A 20,861-nucleotide genomic window follows, 5' to 3' on the forward strand; every position below is an offset into this window, starting at 1 on the left:
ATAATATCATTCCTTGCGTCTATTTTGGATCCCCGCACTACCCTAGCATAATTATAACGATACGATAGAGGAATTTCCCTGTTTGAAGACCTGTTTTAGATGCTGGTGTTGGAGTTTCAGAATGTGCACGAAACTGCGTTCTGCAGTCGGCTGTTTCTTGACTTGAGTCTGTCCCTGCGGGAATTTGCAGAAAAATTCTCGAAGACTTGCATAAGAAATTGCGGCAGAAAACAAAAAAAATGCTGCAAAAAGAAAGATCCGGAACTTGCAAGGAATATGCGGAATTATTTGGAGAAAAATGCGGATTTGGGCCAAATCACGAAATTTGTTGCATCCTTAGAATCGCTATTTGCGCAGTACATCTACATGTACTCGAGAGTAGTACTATTAATAACCTACAGGATCATGGAAAGAACTGCGTGAAAGCGTAGAAAAATGTAAAAAATAATGCATAGAACAACCCAAACGCGGGAAATCGCGGATTTCGCACAAAATCGCGGGTTTGGGCCAAACTCGCGAACTTTGTTTCATCCATGGAATCGCGATTTCCTGGGACAGCGCATTGCGCAGTTGAGGCCAACTCACCATTTTGAGCACTGCTGTAGCAAACTACTTACTGACCTGTCGACGTGGACATGGAAATCCGGTTGCACTCTAGCGGCCCCAGGGCGCTGGCCATGCAGCCGTGGGTAAGCAGTACAATCATGTCAGGTTCTGTTCGTGCATGAGCGCTGCTGCAGTGCCCTGGTCGCATCGGATCAACATGACTTGTGCACTGCAATGCAAGGTTCTGAACTAATTACTTCTGTACGCGCTGAGCTCATGAGGGCGCCGGCCGGCCCCGGTCAACCGACTGGATTTCCATGTCCAAGACAGTAGTTCTGTCAAAGACGTAGTGACGTTTTGACTTTCTAGTGCAACCGTTTGCCCCCCCCCCCCATATATGGCCATTAGCAATACCATCACTCAGGTTTGGCCTTATCAATATCATTCCTTGGTGTCCGATTATCCAATGATGATGCTAGCACGCATAGACATGGCACACGCGTGCATGGTCGAATACATCCGATGTTTGGTCCTATCTTTAATACGAAGAAGAACTTGGAAGCATCTTCCATCATCATGTCTGTGTAGATCTACCAGGCGGGTGCTGTTGACTGACAGTGAATTGCTCCGGGTAGACGGGCTAGCTGCCAGGAATGTCGCTGAACAAGCATGTCTGCTTTCCAGGTCTTTAGAATCCACATTCTTACACCGACTGTTTAAAACAGGAATGTCGCTGAACAAGCATGTCTGCTTTCCAGGTCTTTAGAATCCACATTCTTACACCGACTGTAGAGTTGATCACTCTCTGCCATATTACGGTATATGACAAGAAGGACAGCACCATACCAGTCACTCGCTGGCTTCCCAACAATCGGAAACATTCTAGACCACCTGTACTGTTCTCGAATCACATCTCGCAGCATGGACGGGAATGGTAACAACGACATGTTGTATCATGTTCGCCATCACACCAGCGATCTGTAAGACAGCAGCTCAACCGACCGGCACGGATCTGTAATTTTCACAATACATGTACATTGATAAAAGAGTCGACAGTGGACACAAACAAAATGCCGATGCCATTGTGTCGCACATGCTCTAGATTTCGATCTTGACCCCGTTTTGCCTGGGCTAAAGTACAGTGTAGTCACATCTACTGTTACCGTACTGCGCATTCCACGGAGCGCTGTAGACCATCTTGTATAAGTGGGCTGGTTCCCTATCGTTCGGTGCCCGAAATTTGTCTCGTTCCAACAATTGTGTTCCCACGGTTTGATCAGAGCCTGGATTTGCTGCTCCCTGGCAGACATTCGTCTCACATTGAACAGACTTGGAGCAATCCGCTCAGGTTTTGATCGCTTGCTGTCTGTCATAGCTGAATCCCAACACATCGGAAGTTACCATGTTCGTCTTCGGTATATGCTTCGGCTTTATTTTAGCGCAAGGGGTATCTGTCAAGTGTGAAGCTGACGAAGCCGCAATAATCATCAATGTTTCCCCGATGGACCCCGCTAGTTTTGCAAGCAAAGAAGAAAGCGTTCACAAGCGCCATGGGAAGGTCTGCGGATGGACGTTTGCGCCGTGTTTCAGCTTGCAGGAAGCCGTTGACACTGCCGTGGACTTGAGAGCCAACGCCAGCATGCTGCTGGCGTACGCAAAGAATCAAAGCGAGAAAGGTCAGACTGTGCCACTGACGGCAGACACAACCGTACCCATCGTTGTGAAGCTGAACGCACGGGCTGATGTGTCAAGCTGCTGTATACTCGCACAGCATTCTCCACCTTTGTCTGCTGAGGGGAGTGGTGATCACACTCAGAGTCACCAGGTTCCAGAAGTCCGCGTGAACCAGTTGGAGAACGTTCACATCCAGGGTTCTCTGGATAGTGGGTGTCAATACGCCTATGTATGTCACTTGCCTATTCCTCCCGGAGCAGATCAGTCGCCCAGAACTGACGGCAATTACACTGCAGAACCACTCATTGATATCAGAGGCAGTTCGGGCATTTCGTTTCGAAATGTCGCGATTAATCAGAGCTATGTTCGCGGAATGGCGTCCAGGAAAGTACTGATCGATATCTACTATTCGAAACTGATCTTCTTTGACAGGCTCGAGGTTCACATGACCTCTTGCCGTACAGAAGCAATAAGAGTGAGGACGTCACAGTTCGTCTACTTCCGCCGCAGCAAATTCACTCGGAAAGCATCGCAATCGGAAAGTCTGCGATTTTTCGAAGTGGACGAAACACTGCGAACTGTTTCGATTCAACTGTATGGTTTTCGTGGTGCAGGAGGTAACCTCTCGCGGGTTGAGAGAGCTGCCATTCTGAACCAACTCCCCGAAAAGTATCACTACACAGTCACTTGGCAAACAAATAATACAACGAGCAGAAGAGCATTTGACGGTTTTATCCCTGTTCCAATCATTCTTGTGAGCGAATGTACGTTCCATGAAGTCGGTGACAAGAATTATCCTCCCGAAGACCAGCGGACGAAAAGCATCTCGCATGAAGCGTACAGTGGAGTCGCCATCGACATAGTCTTTGACGGTACCACAGACGTCTCCGTACTTGTCGAAAGGTGTTCTTTCGCCAACAACAAATCACCATTCGGGGGATCACTTTCTGTACTGTATAATACTTCTACTGTTGCCCAGCCAACACTTCGGAATAAAGTCCTGGTCTCTCACAGCAATTTTACGTCGAACATTTGTGTGAGTGGTGCTGGCATTCTTGCGCGCTTCCGCGGCATAACATGTCGGTACAACGCTCTACTCGTGCGAAACAGTTGTTTTGCGGAGAACCTCGTCAGCAAGGAAGGAGCAGCCGTTGGAGTGTTTTTCCAGTTCGACAATTCCAAGCTAGGCAACATCGTGCACTTTTTGAACTGTTCTTTTCGGAAGAATGTGGCTCAGCTGGGTGGTCATCCCACTCCGGGTGGTGCTGTGCTCATTCGATCCGGTGCCGGGTTCGCAACAACCGTCTCGCCGTCCGGCGATGGATTCAATCATCCGACAGCGGCTTCAGTAGTCTTGGAGAACTGCGTAGTCGAGAGGAATGAAGGCTTCGCAACCATCTACATCATTAGTACGAGAGTGACATTCCTGGGCGAAACGTAAGTAAAATAGCTTTGCATCCACTCACATTTCTATCATGGTTTTTTTACGAAGTACACAACCTACTCGTCAGAAGGGGAGAAGACAACATAATGTACAATAACAAAACAGCAGGGAGAGTAGGGGCTGCAAAGCAAGCCTGTGCTGGTGAGGCAAGCCCACAACACCAACCTCTGGTCTTGGCGTTAATGTGGGCTTGCGCACCATAGCCGAAAAGAAGGGAGTGATTTAGTGCGATAAAAGACAAGAGAAGGTGAGGTAGAATGGTTGAGGAGAGAGAGAGAGAGAGAGAGAGAGAGAGAGAGAGAGAGAGAGAGAGAGAGATGCAGCGTGAAAAGCCAAACAAGCCTAAAGAACCGACTTTGCAGATAAGGCTTACCGCCAACCGTATCATAGGCTGCCTTACTTAAAACTATGGTTTGCTTCAAAGTTTGCATCCAAGTGCTAACCTATGATTTGAGGCTGTTCCATACATCGGGGGCGACATCCATATCGAATTATTATGGTTCGAGCCAGGGAGTTGGAAACTACCAGTATTTTACGGCTCCCTGGCTGGATCAACTTCGTCATGGGCTCTATTCGCTTCATAAACAGTTTCTTATTTAGAACATGATTCAAACCTGTTTTTCAAAACGTTACTTAGAATGGTCAGTCGGTGATCGTAGGCAGAAAAAGGCCTTTTCACCTGCAATAGTCTCTACTTTCGGCACACAGTGTTATTCACAGCATGACGCCTAGTTCTGTAATGTTTCTCTGCTCACAGAGTGATCTCCGAGAACAAGGTAGGAGCCATTCTCCTATCCAGATCCTGTCTCACTGTCAAAGGCCGTCTGTACGTGCTGAGGAACTCCGGCAGTCAAGGCGGTGCACTGCAGCTCCTGCAGTACTCAGTGCTTGATGCCAGAAAGGTAAATCCAGCCTATAGGTTAGTCCGGTTTTGTGCTGTGATTACGCTGTAGGTTGAACATGTATAATGGACGGGGGTTCGTCTTGGTGTTGGAGAGTCTAAATGCCATGACATGTGCCCTCTCTATACTGAGGCAATTTGATGACAGGACAACATAGGGGAAATTATATTTACTGCTAAGAGACGACGGAAGCATAACTGGACATAAAAAAACTGAAGATGAAGACTACCCTTTCTCACACCAGCAATAGCCACATTCACCTACATGTTCACAAGCCGTACACAAAATGAAGTACTGCAACAAATGGAGAAGCCCTGGATGCCTTCCCCCCCCTCCCCCACCCCCTGGCTCCATTTTGTAGCTGTGTGAGGAATCACGGTCTTCCTCCCTCTAACCCAGGCATAATCTGAATTGTTCTGATCAGTGCTGTGGTAGAGCCATGGTTGCAACAGTGGCTGTGAACGCTAACTATGCCGCTGCTCCAGTTCTTGTGAGGATATGAGTGCCTCGCCAGGGAATGACAAAAACACATTAATTGTCTAAGCCGTCAAGTTGACCGAATAGCTCGGAAGAACCTGCACACACACTGGTGTTCCTTTGGACTTGTTTGCAGGCGGACTTCTTGAACATATCCGGAAACGTTGCGTCTAAGTTTGGCTCGGCTATATTTGCGGGAGAATCGAGCAGCACCGTAACAGAGGAGGATGTACTACACGAGGCTGGTCATAAGCGTAGCCCACATTCCTTGGCATGCCCGATCTTGTTCCCAGAGAATAGTACAGTTCGTGACCAGGCCATCAAGGTAAGAAGGGAGTGTTAGCACTGACAACACACTTCCAACAGTCCTAACATGCTGGTCAATGTATTGTGACACCGGTCGCTGTGCAGCCCCAGACCTGTCAACACTGAGCTGTGCACGAGTGCAGGCACTGCAGGGTACAAACGTGACCCACGGGATTCAATTGAGCAGCGATGCACATTTGAGAAGTGCAAAATTTGAGTAGATTATAGATGTAAATGCAAAGAAAATCTACAATGGAATATATGTTCAAAATAGCTACTTCATAAAGTAGCCACTTCCACCTTGTCAAGTATCATCAGTGTCGCCAAACCGAGTCTCTCCATCTGTCTCCGTCTGTCTGTCTGTCTCTCTGTCTGTCTCTGTCTGCCTGTCTCTTTGCTTTTTTGTCTGTCTGTCTGTCTTCTCTTTCTACTTCTCTCTATATGTTCTCACTGTCACTTTCTAGATCCTGTTGGAGAAGAACACGGCCATCTCCAGTACACAGAGAATCATCAACGTCGTGTACATGGCATCCCTTCTCCGCTGTGTGTCCGTGTTTCGCCAATACCTGAGCACGGCTCCCACTGAGGGGCACAGCGGCTTTGCGCCGTTTTGCTACTGCATGCCGTACCCACCCGGTGCATGGGAGCAGCATGGAGGCTTGGCCGATGGGAACGGCGCCATCACCAATGGTAAGATTCAGACTCCCATGGTATACTGTGAAGCCGGAAACCTTTGCAATCCGGAATCCGTAGCAGTTTTCGCGATGAGTGTGAGGTCGCAAAAGTAAGCCGGCGCGAAACGTAGAACTGTAGTAAAGAAACTGAGGAAACTGACTCCAATCGCAAACATCTCCAGGTGCAAGTTTTGTCTGCGCTCGCAAATTGCGAACTAAAACAGGCGCAAACGTTTCAGGGCTTACAGTACTCACGTAATGGAGGGTGTTTGTATGACATCATAATACAAGTAATGTTTTGTATAGAGTAGAGTTGTGTGAATGACATCATCGAATATGCTATGTATGGAGTAGGGTTTTGTGAATGACATCATCACATATCCCTTGTATGGTGTAGCGTAGGCAGTGCTTCCGATGCCACTCCAAATTCCAAATTAACCACCTCAAAGCATGATGTCATCCCACAACCTCTACACTGACATTCTGTAAGACGAGTCATTCAGCTCAGTACCTACATGTACGTCCAGTATTAAGATCGACTTGCGTACCCTAACAGAATCCATAAATCAGGCAAAATCAGAAAGTGCAATGCAAAGATCTCAGTTCGTTGTCGTACATTGTGCACATACTTCGAAAACGAATAAAAGAAATCATTGTCACTATAAATGTGCTGGTCATCGCAGGTCTAGGGCTTTTGTAGCTGGTTATCCTGTTATGCTTTCCGAGTCACATTGCTGATGCCGTTTCATACTGTGTGTTTTGTACAGAAGCAGATTTCCGGACTCTTCGCTCAGTGTACTTCCAGGAGACGCGGTTCCAGGAGATGTGTCTCGTTTCCGGCTTCAACAGCTCAAATGTTTCCTCGTCACACCTTTCAAATGTTGTCGATAGCTACAAAGGAGTGGATGACCGGCCGAGTGGCTTTGCAAGTGGAGTATGCTACGGCAACCTCACCACCGAGTATGGCCTCTCTTGGCAGAATCTAAGCATGTACCGGAACGTGTGGTGCGGCGCCGTTAACCCTGTGTTTCACCAGCCCGACCGCTGCTATAGCCGAGTGCAGGACACGTACGTGATAAATCTGATCTCGCATCATCCCTGGGAGGCCTTCAGTCTGGGTACACGGCCCGGCTGGATGTTCTTCAGCTCCAGTACGACGTCCTGCTACAAACACATCGACGGAGAGGTGTGGTATTTCCATGATGGCTGCAGCAGGGAGAATATTGTGGACCGTGTACAGAGCTATGGGTGAGTTGGCTTCATGCATTTTATGGGAATTTCATCTTGCGCCGAAGGGATAAATTCTTCGAATTCACATTGCTCTCGCGAGAAGTCCTAAACATTTGGTCACATGCCAAGTCAAGTCGGTAGGGAAAGAGAGAAATCCAACGTTGAAAGCAAAGAACTTCCTGACTGGTATACAATGGTACATACATTAGGTAGCTGTGCCCAGGATTCACACAAGCACACTTCCGAATCATCATGCTTTCCACGCGAAATCAAAAACTGGACATTATTGAAAACGCATTGTGTGCATATGCATGCATGTGCTTATTGTGTATGTGTGTGTCACAGTATGTGTGCTTATTTTGCGTGTGTGTGTGTGTGTGTGTTCGCGCGCGCGCGCGCGTGTGTGTGTGTGTGTGCGTGTGTGTGTGTGTGTGTGTATCTATGGTTGTATGTGTACGTACAACCCTGACATATTTGTGCACAGGAAAAAGCTGAACTCCGTCACGGACTGCTCTCTGTTCCGCCTGGCCTTTCTGACTAACCGCGTGCAGAAGACGATGACACCCATGCTACCCGGGTACCGCCTAACACTGACGCCCTGGGCTGGAATTGTGAACGATTGGACGCGGGAGAATTTCCTCGGCGAGGAGGTATGCCAGCAGGATGCAAGCAGAGAGAAGCAGGTCAGCATGGCCAGCATAGCGAACCTCACACTCCACCCGGCGCCCGGCGAATACTTTAGTCTGAACGTCACCCTCGCCGACGAGCTATTCACACACCGACCTGGAACGGTATCTGTGACGGTAAGCTGCACGATTCATGCTGGTTTGAAGCAGTTTGCAGCTCTGAGTTCAGTAGTTTTGATTTGCTCAGCGTGTGCATGCTCCACTGTAGCCACTTCATCTCTCATACAGTCATAAACCACTACCCAAAACGCTCTCTAGGCTACAATTCTTCCAAAAATATACTTCTATCCAAAATTTCGAGCCAGGTCCATCCTCAGCGGTTGCTGAAGATAGTCTTGATGTATTCTAGGGCTGAGTCGGGTAGCATTTTCTTCGGGTATCGGGTTCGGGTAGTTTTCCACGGGTAGCACGGGTACCCGATCGGGTTATGGTTCCATGGTAACACCACAATGCGCCCCTTCCCTTACACGCTGGATAGACATGCGGAGTATTGCATGAATTTGTACACGTGCACTGTACATGATGTCATCTGCGATTTCGGGTTTTCAGGTACTATTTTGTACCCGTCTACTCGAGGTCCTCACGGGTAGCACGGGTACCCGACTACCTGTGCACACCACTAATTTATTCACATTTGTTGTGCTGCACCTGGGATACATGAAGGCTCCAATGACCTATATCCTTGATATAAGACAGAATAGGAGTGCATCGAAGCTAAAGAAGAGAATTTCCGGACAGACTCTGTCTCTATGTAACCATGCAAGCAAAGTGTGCTGGCCTGGGGTGGATTGCGGAATTCTAAAGTGGAGTTAACTGACGTCAAACAAAGCTCTCATCTGTACTTCTCCTCCCGAAAGTCAGTACCATGATTTACACACGACTGTATAAGTACTAATTTTCGTTCACAAAGTCTTTCGTTAGATCACTCCACCAGCAGGCTTGTTATGTACTAAATTTCGTTTTTGATCGAGGTCTGTCACCCCGAACGTTCAGAAAAAAAACTTTAGTTTGGTACAAACTTCAGTTATTTCGTGCCCCTAACGAATATAGCGAAAGTTTATTCCAAACGAAAATTTGTACTTGTTCAGTATGTACAGTATGATTCCAGTTCCCTTGCATTGTTTGTTCCTGGGCTGTGGTACAGGCACACATGCGCGCACACATACATACATCCACCCCCCCCCCCCACACACACACACGCACTCATACATGCGCACTCTCCATGCACTCATGCAGAATTCCCTGCTCTCTGCCTACGTGTCTTTCTTCGTCTCACATGCATTTCTATGTCTCCAGGTTGTAAGCAGAGGGAACAATGTGCTGATGGGTCGAAACGACTATGTCTACAAACCCCATGAGGCCGAGGTGTTTGCATCACATCTAGTCTTGGATCGGCTTGTTCTCTACGGGGCGCCCGGCTCCTCCGGTTACCTGTTCGTAACGGCTTTGGGTAAGCAGGTGCGTCGGACACGGTACGATCACTACAGTATTGTCCGTACCACTCTTTGCCCCAGGTACCCCGTGTATCAATAAAATGCACTGATTTGGGCTCTGAATTTCCCAAAGTCTCAGCCACCCTTCCACTCCCGACGAGTAAACTGTGCTTGAGATGGCTGACCGTACCACACTAAAATACCTTCCGACGCCCCTGGCAGGGCATGTGGGATTTGAATGCTATGCATTAAATCAAAAATCCATTCCCTCTCTTCAATCTAGAAGTCTTGGACACCATTTGTTTCTTACACCAAAGTCTTGGAAATTTCGCTTCAGGTGCAACAGGGGTATTATCCTTGTCTTCCACACTACAGCATGACCAGAGCTCAACTTTGAAATAGCTACATCTGGCAGTAGACCATCTATTTTTGGAAAACTGACCGACGCTTTAGGATTGCTTTGGGTGTGCACCACGATCAAAGTGACATGATCAACCCTGCAACAATATTGCACACGCGCCTTGTGTGGACTGGTATGTCAAGCAGTCCCAGGTTTGGAACTCAATACAATAGCGTATACAATCTGATCACATACTGTAGTGTCCTGTATAAAAGCCTGTCTCGTATAGAAGCCTGTTTTGTATAGAAGCCTGTTTTGAATACAAGCCTGATTTTTAAGATAAACTGCCAGCACATAAGCTTGGTTTAGTATTGACATACATAGAGATACGTGGTTCGAATAGAAGCCTGATCTGAGTAGAAGTCTAGGACTGACATCGGCTTCTACAGGCATAAGCACAGCTTTTATACGTGACATTTTGTAATGCCTAAACTGTTGCATTTCTCCCTTTCATATTGTACTTACAATGTCAGGGAGCATCAACTTTTATCAGATCGGAGAGGAGACACTGAGCCTCCGCATTCCGTTTTCCCTGCGTTCCTGCCACTTGGGGTTCAAAAAGATGACTCTGGATCAAGATCAAGTAAGCCAGTGTGCAGCGTTGCCACAGCAGATTAGCATGGAGAACTGCCCATGGCCACTGGTCAATACAGCAATGTTTGTCAATGAGTCTGTCTAGTTAACCATAGAATCTACAGAGTAGAGGTAGGAGTTATGGACATGCTCCGAAAGCAGTCGTGAAAAGTCTACCCTTGAACTGTGAATGATGGGAATCTAACAGGGTTGTACTAGTTGGTCTTAATTGGGACAATATATTGACCTTTGATAAATACCCACACTCATTTGTGACCGCACCATCAACAGGATCAAATTCAAATAAATTTGTTTGACTCAATAAATACCACTGTACTTTTCCCTGCAGCACTGCACTTTTCTCTAAAAAGGAGTATTTTATAAACAGTATTTATTGGCCTAGTGGTATTTTATAAACAGTATAATTATATTGGCTTTTGGGCCAATAAATACTGTTATAAATACTCCTTTTTAGGGAAAGTGAAGGTCAACATATGTATAATAAATGTAGTAGCCTCAGGATTTATTGCAATAAATCCTTCGGCTCTACATCTATTATATACATAAACTGCACTATTATACTTAGAAGTAGGACACACTTCAGGCTCAAAATTTTGAAAGTTTTCACTAGTTTACTTTGATGCCTTATCGTCAGGTGAAATACTGGCAAAATCAATGAACAGCACAGCACTATACCGGTCTTTTCACTTCACATTACATGCTGACCCAGGCGCGTGCCCCGTATGGGTTCCTGGGTGCCCGGAACCCCCCTTTTTTCGCTCAAAATGCTGGATTTTGCTTCATTTTTTGAAAAATTTCCCGGGGACGCCCCCCGCAACCCCCCCCCCCTTGAAGGGCACCGGCGCACGCGCCGTTGACCACCTTCCCATCTGGAAAGACCCAATAAAGCAAGTATGACGTATTGCAGGACATACCAGTAGCTCTGCGATAAGGTACAGATCCTTCCATGCCCTAGGGTACGCTGTACTGAAGTTTCAATATAGAAACGGTACACATAGCGTAGTGGTGGTGCTGGTGCTAGTTGTGGTGGTGCCGGTTGTGGTGCTGGTGGTGCTGGTGCTTGTGCTGGTGCTGGTGCTGGTGATGGTGTAGTCAATTTCCTCAGAAGTTTCAATGTTCTAGTGTTGGGGGCCATCCGTAAATATAGATATTTATTTAGAAACGAAAACTAGTGGTTTAGGGGGGAGGGGGTTGAGCGCCTGATCATTTCTCGAAAAATATCGATGCATAGTTTGTATGTGTGTGCACATCCGGAAAAAACGAAATAAACATCGATACTATGTACCGTTTGTACGTGTTTGTTTCTCAGGGAGGGGGCAGGGGTTGAAGAGAAATGACTAGTTTTCGTTTCTAAATATATATCAGAATTTACGCATGGCTCCTTAAAGTGTTGTAATATTAGGTAATATTAGGGTACAGTTCATGACTTATCTCTGCTGTTCGTTTTCCTGCCAGGCTCAGAACATTGTGTCAGCATTCTCTGAGGAGCATATGGCACGTGGTAGGTCATCAGGTGACGTCAACAGTCTGAACATAACGCATGCTTACATTCGGAAGACCATGGCCTGCCAGTGCGCGGAACAGCACGACGACGAGTGTGTCAAGGAGTGCCGAGACGGACGTCGAATCGTCGTTTTCAGACGCTGCTGGGCGGGAGATGTCAACAGCAATGGCACGGAAGAGGGGAAAATTCAACGGGCATTTTCGGTTTACAAAACCACTGACTTCTATGGTGAGAGTGGTATGAACCGTATGCGGGCCTGCCTGCCTGGCCAATGCGGCCGACATTTCGCAGCATCACCGTGCAACACGCGCGAGTGCACCAAGAAGAACACCAGCTATACGTGGATACCGGACGTGGACGTGCCCTGCAATGCCGAGTGCAACTGCGGTGGAAACCTGTGCTCCAGGTGTGTCGAAGGCTTCACGCTTCAACCAGGTTCTTCAGTAAGAGGCTCTGCTCAGCAAATGGGCTAAAATGATGACTGCTACCGAATATGTTCTGTGCAAGCTATATAAATAGGGACAAGGGTGTTACCAGTTGGCCAGATGTTTATCTCCGTATCAGAACTCCAGTGATTTTAGTTTAAGAGAACCGTCAGGGCTGCTGGGTTAATAGATATCCTTAGGTAAAAAAACGCTAACGTAAACGCAAACCTTTCCGTACTTCTGATCGTTCAAGCTGACTTTTCCCTTAGCACAAAGTACGTTATAGTTGAGACGAAGTAGTCGTGACAACCATGGCGATATGAATTTTTGTGGAAACAGGTGCGGGAAATTCAAAATTTTGAACCAGGGATTAGTTTGCTGTCGTTCCGAAAGAATACCTTGGCGAGGTATTTTACTCTGGAATAGCAAAAGAATGGTGAAAATGAGTTTTCGCTGTTCCCAGGTCCTTGGAAAACGTTTCCTAAACGCAGCACCGAAGACTGTAAGGGTTCTCCAGCTCCAGAAAGTCAGGGAGAGGCCGATGAATTTCTTCCTCAGGAGTGCCGTGGAACTGGCCCTTTGTTTCCCAGATGGGATAGAGGGAGAAAGGCACGAAGCAGAGGAGGCAGACATTGTCAACTGAATGGCAAAACTCGCCAAAAATAAATGTCACAAGAGGAAGCAATCTCTCGACTCTCATCTCGATCTGCACGACGCTTTTTATCTCCCGCCAGTTACAAAACAATGCGAGTTTTTGCATTTTTTGCATAATTTCCATAACGAACGTAGGCCCGTTATTTTGAGCTCTGTAAAGTTTTTCCGTTATCCGATAACGTCTTTTGTCATGGCTGGGAGTGAGTACCGTAAAAGTTAGCGTTATCGTACTTTTGCTAAGGATGTCTATTGTAGGAATACACTGTATCAGTTTCTTATCCCGTTATGCCACTCTCTCTTGGCCTGTTAGATGATCAGCTCACAACTGTTATTGCTCTCCTGGTTTCAGCTCTGTGTCGACTGTCGCCGTGCCAAGTTCAAGATCCCGTTTGTCATGTTTTTCATCCTGGAGTTACTGGCAAGTGTGTTGCTGATTGCAGCGCTGCTGTTCTTTAACATCGGACTGACAGCAACACTGGATAGCTGGTTCTTCTTTTCACAGGTACATGAAGTAACTCAATCACTACCACTGCATTGTACAATTACAGCTACTTTAGAGTATCTCTACAATGTAGCGGTATGTGTGTGTGTGTGTGTGTGTGTTTGTGTATGTGTGTGTGTCTGTGTGTATGTGCGTGTATTTGTGTGTGTTTGCGTGTGAGTGTGTGTGTGTATGTGTGTGTGTGGAGAGGGGGGGGGGGTATGTGTGTGTGTGTGTGTGTGTCAGGCATGTGCTGCTGTGGAGTCTTTTTGACTTCTGAATGCGATATGTTTCAGTGCACCATTACGGTGGACAAGGGGAAACAGTGTAGGAACAGTATTGAGACTAAAGCTTCTGTGGTTTGCTCTAATTGACTTATGTTATGCATGTCAACTGTTGTGTGCAGTCTGTAAAATGGCGTTAACACTCACTGGATATCACATGCTCTACCTAGCTGTGAGCCATTTCATTACTTGCAAATCCATCTCCTTTCACCGGTGTTGACCATCATTATCAAGTCTTCTACCATTAAACTGCTATATCCGTGCAATCACTATGGCTGCCTGTCCAAATTGGCCAAATCCCAGTACATGTAGCTTCTCTGTTAACAGAGCTTTGATTTGGCCCTAGTGGCCCGTAGTGCATTCACAAATACTCATACTTCAAACGTAGTTGCGATGCATAGCCCCCGTGTAACACATTTGAGTATCGATGTTATGGGTGAATTACCACTGTAACGTTTCATGGAAAATGGTTTGGATGCGGCTTCTGATGGTGTGTGTCTCTTGTTTGAAACTGGTTCTCTCTTATTCTCTACTCAGGTGTTCTTCAGTGCGTTCAATTGGTTCTCTCTTATTCTCTACTCAGGTGTTCTTCAGTGCGTTCAACTGGTTCTCTCTTATTCTCTACTCAGGTGTTCTTCAGTGCGTTCAACTGGGATCACTGGCTGAGAAGAAACGTATCGCAGAGCATTCTGACACTTGGCTTCAACTCGATCTGCCTCAGCGACGCGGAGTTAGTGTCGGGACTGCCGGCAGTGGCCTGCAGTATGTTCATTCCACTCGTGCTGCCCTTTCTCACACTGCTTCTGTGGATGCTGGCTCGGCGCGGCCATGGCCTGGCCTACTGGAAGCGCATGCAGAAGCGCAACTCCATAGTGCACGTATTCTGGCTGCTGATCCTGGCGTCCACGTCCATCCTGCCCTACGTCTGCTTCAAGCTGCTGAAATGCGTGCCTCTGAATGGCGTACAGGTGTCGTATGTTGACGGCTATGTCCAGTGCTTCAGCAAGCCACACATACCGTACGTGGTGTTTGCGCTGCTCGTTCTAATATGCATCGTAGCGCCGCCGTCGGTACTACTACTGTGGAGGCCGCTGCACATCTGGCCGTCGCTGAAAGGGTTCCTGGACGAGGCCGGCCACATCTATGAGGACAGGTACCGGTGGTGGGCGGCCGTCAACTACCTCCGGCGTCTCGGCCTGGGCACGCTCAACTCCGTCATGGGCACTGGCGTGCGAGCACGAGTGGTCACAGTCCTCGTGCTGTGCTCGTATTCAGCACTTCATGCTATGTTCAGGTGAGATAACCCATGCATGGTGCACCTATTTGGCACTGTTCAGGTGAGAACCATGGTGCACACATTCATGAGCAGCACTTCATGCTATGTTCTGATGAGAACCATGGTGCACGCATTCAGCACTGCCTGCTGCTATGTTCACAAACCATGGTGCACGCATCTGTGTCTAGGATACCTAGAATAGAGTTCAATTACGGCGTCCCGTACGCAGGCTACCTTTCCTCCAATGAACATGGTGTTAGCTCTCCGGAGCTAGCACGATGAGTAAACTTACCTCCTAACTTACCTCCAAGAAATTAATTAATACTGACACAGGTAACCTAGTATCTCTTGGTGGACAATGCAGGCATAACAGTAAGCAGAATTTCCTGCTTTGGCTGACATGTTTCCCGCATGTTAGGTATTCTAGATCAGGAAGTGGGGCAGAATAAGCGAGCATTTTGCCATATACTCTGCCAATTTCAATGCTCATTGAGCAGAATCGGCTTATTTTTTTAAGCATTATCCACGATGCTTAGCGCCCATCCTAAAAGGTAGGGGAATCGAAATGACCAACATTTCGAAATATGAGAATATTGTTCATTCGTTAGGTTTAGCGGAAGATGCCAACGGGAAAAGTCTGAAGAGAAAATTGATTGTCACTACCAGGACTTGGACCCTCGCTTATGGCTATTTTTCACTAAATATACTATTTCTTATGTCGGATGCCATTTTTATCATGAAACATTTCTTTTGTGTTACCTTGTCCTTGTGCAGACCATTTCGGCGATCCACCAAGGTGTGGTGTGTCACTGACTTTGACAATGCATTTGAGCTTGTCCTGTTGACTCTGCTGACCTGCTTCAGCTTCACACAGGTGGTCTGGCTGGACATTCCGCCCTGGCATCGACAGAACGTCCTCGGCCGCTCCTGGTCAGTGTCGGTGTCAAGTATCTACTGCGTTGTGACCATCGTTTCTCTGGCCCGGGTCGTGTGGGGATTGGTGAGGAGTTGGAACGACACGATTCAACGACGACCGCGCCAGCACGTGCCTGATTATCGTGCTGGAGAGGACGGCAGTAGTTCGTCTGAGGCAGTCCTTCTGCCCACCATCATTCCGAATCCAGCAGTCAGCCCACTCCGGGTACGTAGCCCCTACCCGCCATCCAGTCCCAACCCGCCATCCAGTCCCAACCTGCCAGCCATTCCCATGCACAACGCACCGCCCAGTCCGCGGCACTTGAGCGCCTCCACTGGCGATACGTCTCAGCACAGCCAACCCAGTTTTCTACTTCGTGTTCACTCGGATGATGCCGACAATCAATCACTTCCCGAGCCAGTTTCTCCTCGAGCTTTAGCTCATCACATGTCGGTATGTACTTGTCTCGTCTGTATACTTGTAGTCTCAAATCTACACCGTATTTCCTCTGCAGTCCATTCAGGAAAAGATGATATTCTAGCTTTTGGCCATAAATGTGCCAAATTAGGAGCTTTTTCACAATTTTTTTTCTGCTACACCCTATGCTCTTCCAATTATGTTTCTGAAGTCCACTTCTCCGTAAAGCAAGCCATAGCAAGCATAGGTTGTGTTTTATAAGCACTGCATTGGGAAAGGCTATGAAAATCCACTCCGTTTCACTCTACTTGCATCACTGCATTGTGCGGTTTGAACCCCAGCTGAGGTACCTTTTTTGGACCCTTTTTCGAACCTCAAATTCCGCGGCTCTCCACACTGTGTACGATAAAATCACGACAAAATGCCAAATACGGGAGCTCGCCAGAGCCAGCGCTCATCTTTTTTTTTTTTTACGAATGGGCTGTAATGCAAGTACAATTAACATCACCTGATAAAATCCCAGCCAAGCATCAGGTAGCTACCGTATCGTTTCAATGCGATCACTTGAATAGTACGCAAGTCCAGTTCAGTTCCGGAAAGAGAACACCAACCTCATGGATAAAGTAGCACCGTGTTCGAGTGCACAGAATAATGTGCGTAGTGCCACAGCTGGATAGCGTACGGCGCTATTTTGAGAACGTGAACAGTTAGATGGGACAACATTTCATTATAGACGGAGAAACTGAGACAAAGACTACCGGAACGACTACATTGTGGAAGAGAGAGACAAGAGAGAGAGAGAGAGAGAGAGAGAGAGAGAGATCAAGTGAGGGCGGCTAGATAAAGGGCCTGGTTAGCTATGGCAAATATGGGCGCGCAAGTAGCTACCCAGGCCAACGGAACAAAAGGTGACAAAAGGAGACAAAAGGTGAGTACGACGTAGTGCAAGTATAGGGTGTATGCAGGCCAGCTTGGAAAAGGTTGTACAAAGTACGGGAGGAGGTACCTAACAAATACGAAGGTCTTAACTGTGATATTTGGAAGAAGAAAAAAAAACATGTCGCGCAGAAACCTCTGGCAATCCGATGAGACCTTTAGCGTCAGTGTGTCTGACCTTTGGATGAAATACATGTATGGTACTTGTCGTTCGGTGCAGATCTACCTCGATATTATTGTTTTCCGTTTGTTTGTGTATCCCTCTATACGTGTGCATGATTGTCTCTGTGTGAGTATGTGCATGGGCGTGTGACGAGTGTGTACATATGCATGTGTGTGTGTGTATTTGTGTGTTTGTGTGTGTGTGTGTGTGTGTGTGTGTGTGTGTACATGTGTGCACGTGTGTGCACATCTGTGTGTGTATGTGTGTGTGTATATATAATAATATACATGTAAGTATGTGTGTGTGTGCATGTGCGTGTGTGTGAATGTGTGTGTGTGTCTGTATGTATTATGTGTGTGTCTGTATGTATGTGTGCATGTGTGTATGTGTGTTTTATTTCCCCTGTCAGGTCTGTCCAAGCTCAGGAGGATCAAGCTTACGCGATCCCTTACTGTCTGACTACTTGAGGGAAGCTCGCCATTGACAGCAAGCAAACTGTATCTGACAGCGATGCTGCATGTTACCATGTACCCCAGAGCAAGCAAACTGTATCTAAACAAGACATAATCTTTAGTATCCTAATCTTTTACTATGTTCTTCTATAGCCACTTCTAGGCTAAGCCTTCGCCATCATTTTATTGGGTCGTCATCCTGTTTGAATGTGCGAAGTAAAATAAAACCAACCAACCCACCAATCAACATAGTGCTCTGCTCATCACATCATCCAATTTCTGATGCTCTGGTCTACCGGCTCTCTTTGGCATTGGTGAATATGATGCTGTGTTATGCTCAGTATCCTTGGAAACCAAGAGCCTAGAGGACCTAGTATACTGCCCTGGTGATTGTCTGACATGACTATTTCAACATCCAATCACTCCTCTGGGGATGCTTGATCTAGCCCATTTTCCTTCTCTCTCCTCTATCATATTGTTCTTTGCCCCATTTAGCCAATGGCCGGTTGAACCCGCGGCTCTGAGAGACCTAAGGGCAGGCGAGATACAGGATATCAGCAAGTTGCCCCGACCCATAACTGCCCCATTTCGATTTGTATTGCACATTCTCTCGACTATCAGTAGGCTTGTGTTTGGTAGCTCTTGTTACTAAGACTATGAAATAGGAAACTAAGCAGGAGGCATATTTGTTTTCAATCCCTCAAACTTATGAATAAGTGAATTTGTGTTTGGGTTTGAGGAGTTTCAAAACATCTGGGTCTTACCAGTACATCGTACAGCGGTGCTTGGGGTAGAAACTCTCAAGTAAATGATTTTGCTTTCGGAAGAAGGGTGTGCATCAATTATAACGAATACACACGATTTAGGGGCAAATACTGTCACTCGTTGGCAAGGTACCAACATAGCTAGTATAATACAATCATGTCATGCCGGTCAAATGTTAGTTTCTGTTGTGTGTGTGTGTGTGTGTGTGTGTTTGTGTGTGTGTGTGTTTGTGTGTGTGTGTGTGTGTGTGTGTGTGTTTGTGTGTGTGTGTGTGTGTGTGTGTGTGTGTGTGTGTGTGTGTGTGTGTGTGTGTGTGTTGAATGGTGTAATCCCAGCACAAGTTGCTATGTCTAACATAGCTGTTCGCTATCATCGCTTCCGCGATGGGCATGTCTGAGGTGTGTGTGTGCGTGTGTGAAGAAGGGCGGGCCACAACAGAGCTTTAAATTCCACGGTCGTGGTACTCTAGTCTAGATGCTATGCTACACAGGCTCCCAGTGCCTATCGGACCTTTTCAAAGGCATGTTTGACATGACAGACGGTATGAGATGCAAACTCCAGCAATCGTTTGCTGTCTCACACATTCAGACGTCACTCAATAGTCCTACATGCGTCATGATGGACTGCTCGAATAGACACAACGGTCCCAATCCGTGTTTTTAGCTTCGAGACGAGGTTTGTTCGATACTTGCCCTATTTTGAACTTCCTTTCCGTTCAGACATCGTAGGAACTCTGTCGGACACAAGCAACCTACTACTACTGGTACCGGTAGGAAACACAATTTTGAAAAGCACGTCAAAACAAGTTTGGGTCGTCGGATAGAATAACTCTTAACCCTTTATTACCGGATTACTTGCACAGCATGCACCAGGATTACGAATTTCAGCACAATTTCTAACTTCACCATGTCAATTAATTATACGGAGTCTCCACAGACCACTGCACTAGCACTGCAGCTAACACATACTGTAAAGACAGAAAATTTTCGGTGGTGTAATATTTTCGGTATTCTCCAAAATCGGCGGTTCGGCGGAGGGAAATTTTCGGTAAACCCGCGTTCCAGGTAAGTGTACTAGTACTATACCGGCATTTTCGGTGCGTTTTATTTTCTGTAAAAATTTCGGCACCGAAGTTACCGAAAATAAAACACCACCGAAAATTTCTGCTTTTTCAGTAATGTAGAAGAGAAAAGGACATATGTATACGAGTTAAGAGTAACTCTCCATCACTGTAACATGATACTATAATAGTCAGAAAGTGCAATAACTAGGCACAAAACTGACAGAGTACTGAAACATTCAACGTCCTGACACCTAGCTTCAACACATCTCCGTAGCGCTAACCGACAGCCTTCCAACTTGGAAGGTTCAAGGTTATGGAAAGACCAAAGAGGGGAAGGCAAGCGCAACGAAAATGAGCAAAAGCTACAGTCCCAACGGAACAAAGAATGTCGATTGTTACTGGACGATGACGAGACCAGTACGATATTTGACAAAGCGGTCTAACTACAATTCGAAGCAGCAAAGCAGCACACCACCCAACTTGGGTGGGTCATAAATATCAAAGATAAATAAAGAAAGGGAAGCTTTGCGAAAACGAATTGTACAAGCCGAAAGCCAAACTCCTACAGTACTCCTCATGCATGACATTGTGATGGACTAGTTGACTACAAAACAAGTTGTTTCACACGACGTACGTTTTGTCGTACGTTTTGTCAGTTTTGTGCCAGTTTTGTGCCTAGTATTGCACTTTCTGACTGTATATAGTATCATGTTACAGTGATGGAGAGTTACTCTTAACTCGTATAGATATGTCCTTTTCTCTTCCACATTTATTTATGGCTCAACATCCGAGTTTCAAATTGCACACCTGATGAGCCGTCACGAACCATACGGCGAAACGTACGTCGTGCGAAACAACTTGTTTTGTAGTCAACTAGTCCATCACAATGTCATGCATGAGGAGTACTGTAGGAGTTTGGCTTTCGGCTTGTACAATTCGTTTTCGCAAAGCTTCCCTTTCTTTATTTATCTTTGATATTTATGACCCACCCAAGTTGGGTGGTGTGCTGCTTTGCTGCTTCGAATTGTAGTTAGACCGCTTTGTCAAATATCGTACTGGTCTCGTCATCGTCCAGTAACAATCGACATTCTTTGTTCCGTTGGGACTGTAGCTTTTGCTCATTTTCGTTGCGCTTGCCTTCCCCTCTTTGGTCTTTCCA

At 46.7% G+C, this 20,861-nt stretch overlaps 1 protein-coding gene across 2 annotated transcripts; it reads left to right on the forward strand.

Annotated features, from left to right (window-relative positions):
- The first annotated feature begins 936 nt into the window (after positions 1-936).
- LOC135823835 (uncharacterized) lies at positions 937-17,957 on the forward strand. 2 transcript variants are annotated; one of them, XM_065336687.1, is made up of 13 exons: positions 937-3,657; positions 4,422-4,566; positions 5,180-5,368; positions 5,814-6,039; positions 6,791-7,271; positions 7,738-8,056; positions 9,236-9,389; positions 10,246-10,355; positions 11,822-12,313; positions 13,299-13,451; positions 14,344-15,008; positions 15,765-16,359; positions 17,832-17,957. In XM_065336687.1, exons 1-13 carry the CDS (start codon positions 1,949-1,951, stop codon positions 17,904-17,906), a joined length of 5,313 nt encoding a protein of 1,770 aa, XP_065192759.1. In that variant the 5' UTR covers positions 937-1,948; the 3' UTR covers positions 17,907-17,957. The 2 variants fall into 2 exon arrangements, with proteins under 2 accessions (XP_065192759.1, XP_065192760.1); XM_065336688.1 differs by having other exon boundaries at positions 6,794-7,271.
- Positions 17,958-20,861: the final 2,904 nt, after the last annotated feature.

Source organism: Sycon ciliatum, chromosome 8, assembly GCF_964019385.1.
Source record: "Sycon ciliatum chromosome 8, ocSycCili1.1, whole genome shotgun sequence".
Lineage (NCBI taxonomy): Eukaryota > Metazoa > Porifera > Calcarea > Leucosolenida > Sycettidae > Sycon > Sycon ciliatum.

Excerpts from the sequence above, each read along its gene's own strand:
- LOC135823835 (XM_065336687.1), top strand. The coding sequence starts at position 1,949 with ATGTTCGTCTTCGGTATATGCTTCGGCTTTATTTTAGCGCAAGGGGTA. Across the intron at positions 6,040-6,790 it reads GAACGGCGCCATCACCAATG|AAGCAGATTTCCGGACTCTT; the intron begins GTAAGATTCAGA and ends TGTTTTGTACAG. Across the intron at positions 12,314-13,298 it reads CGCTTCAACCAGGTTCTTCA|CTCTGTGTCGACTGTCGCCG; the intron begins GTAAGAGGCTCT and ends TCCTGGTTTCAG.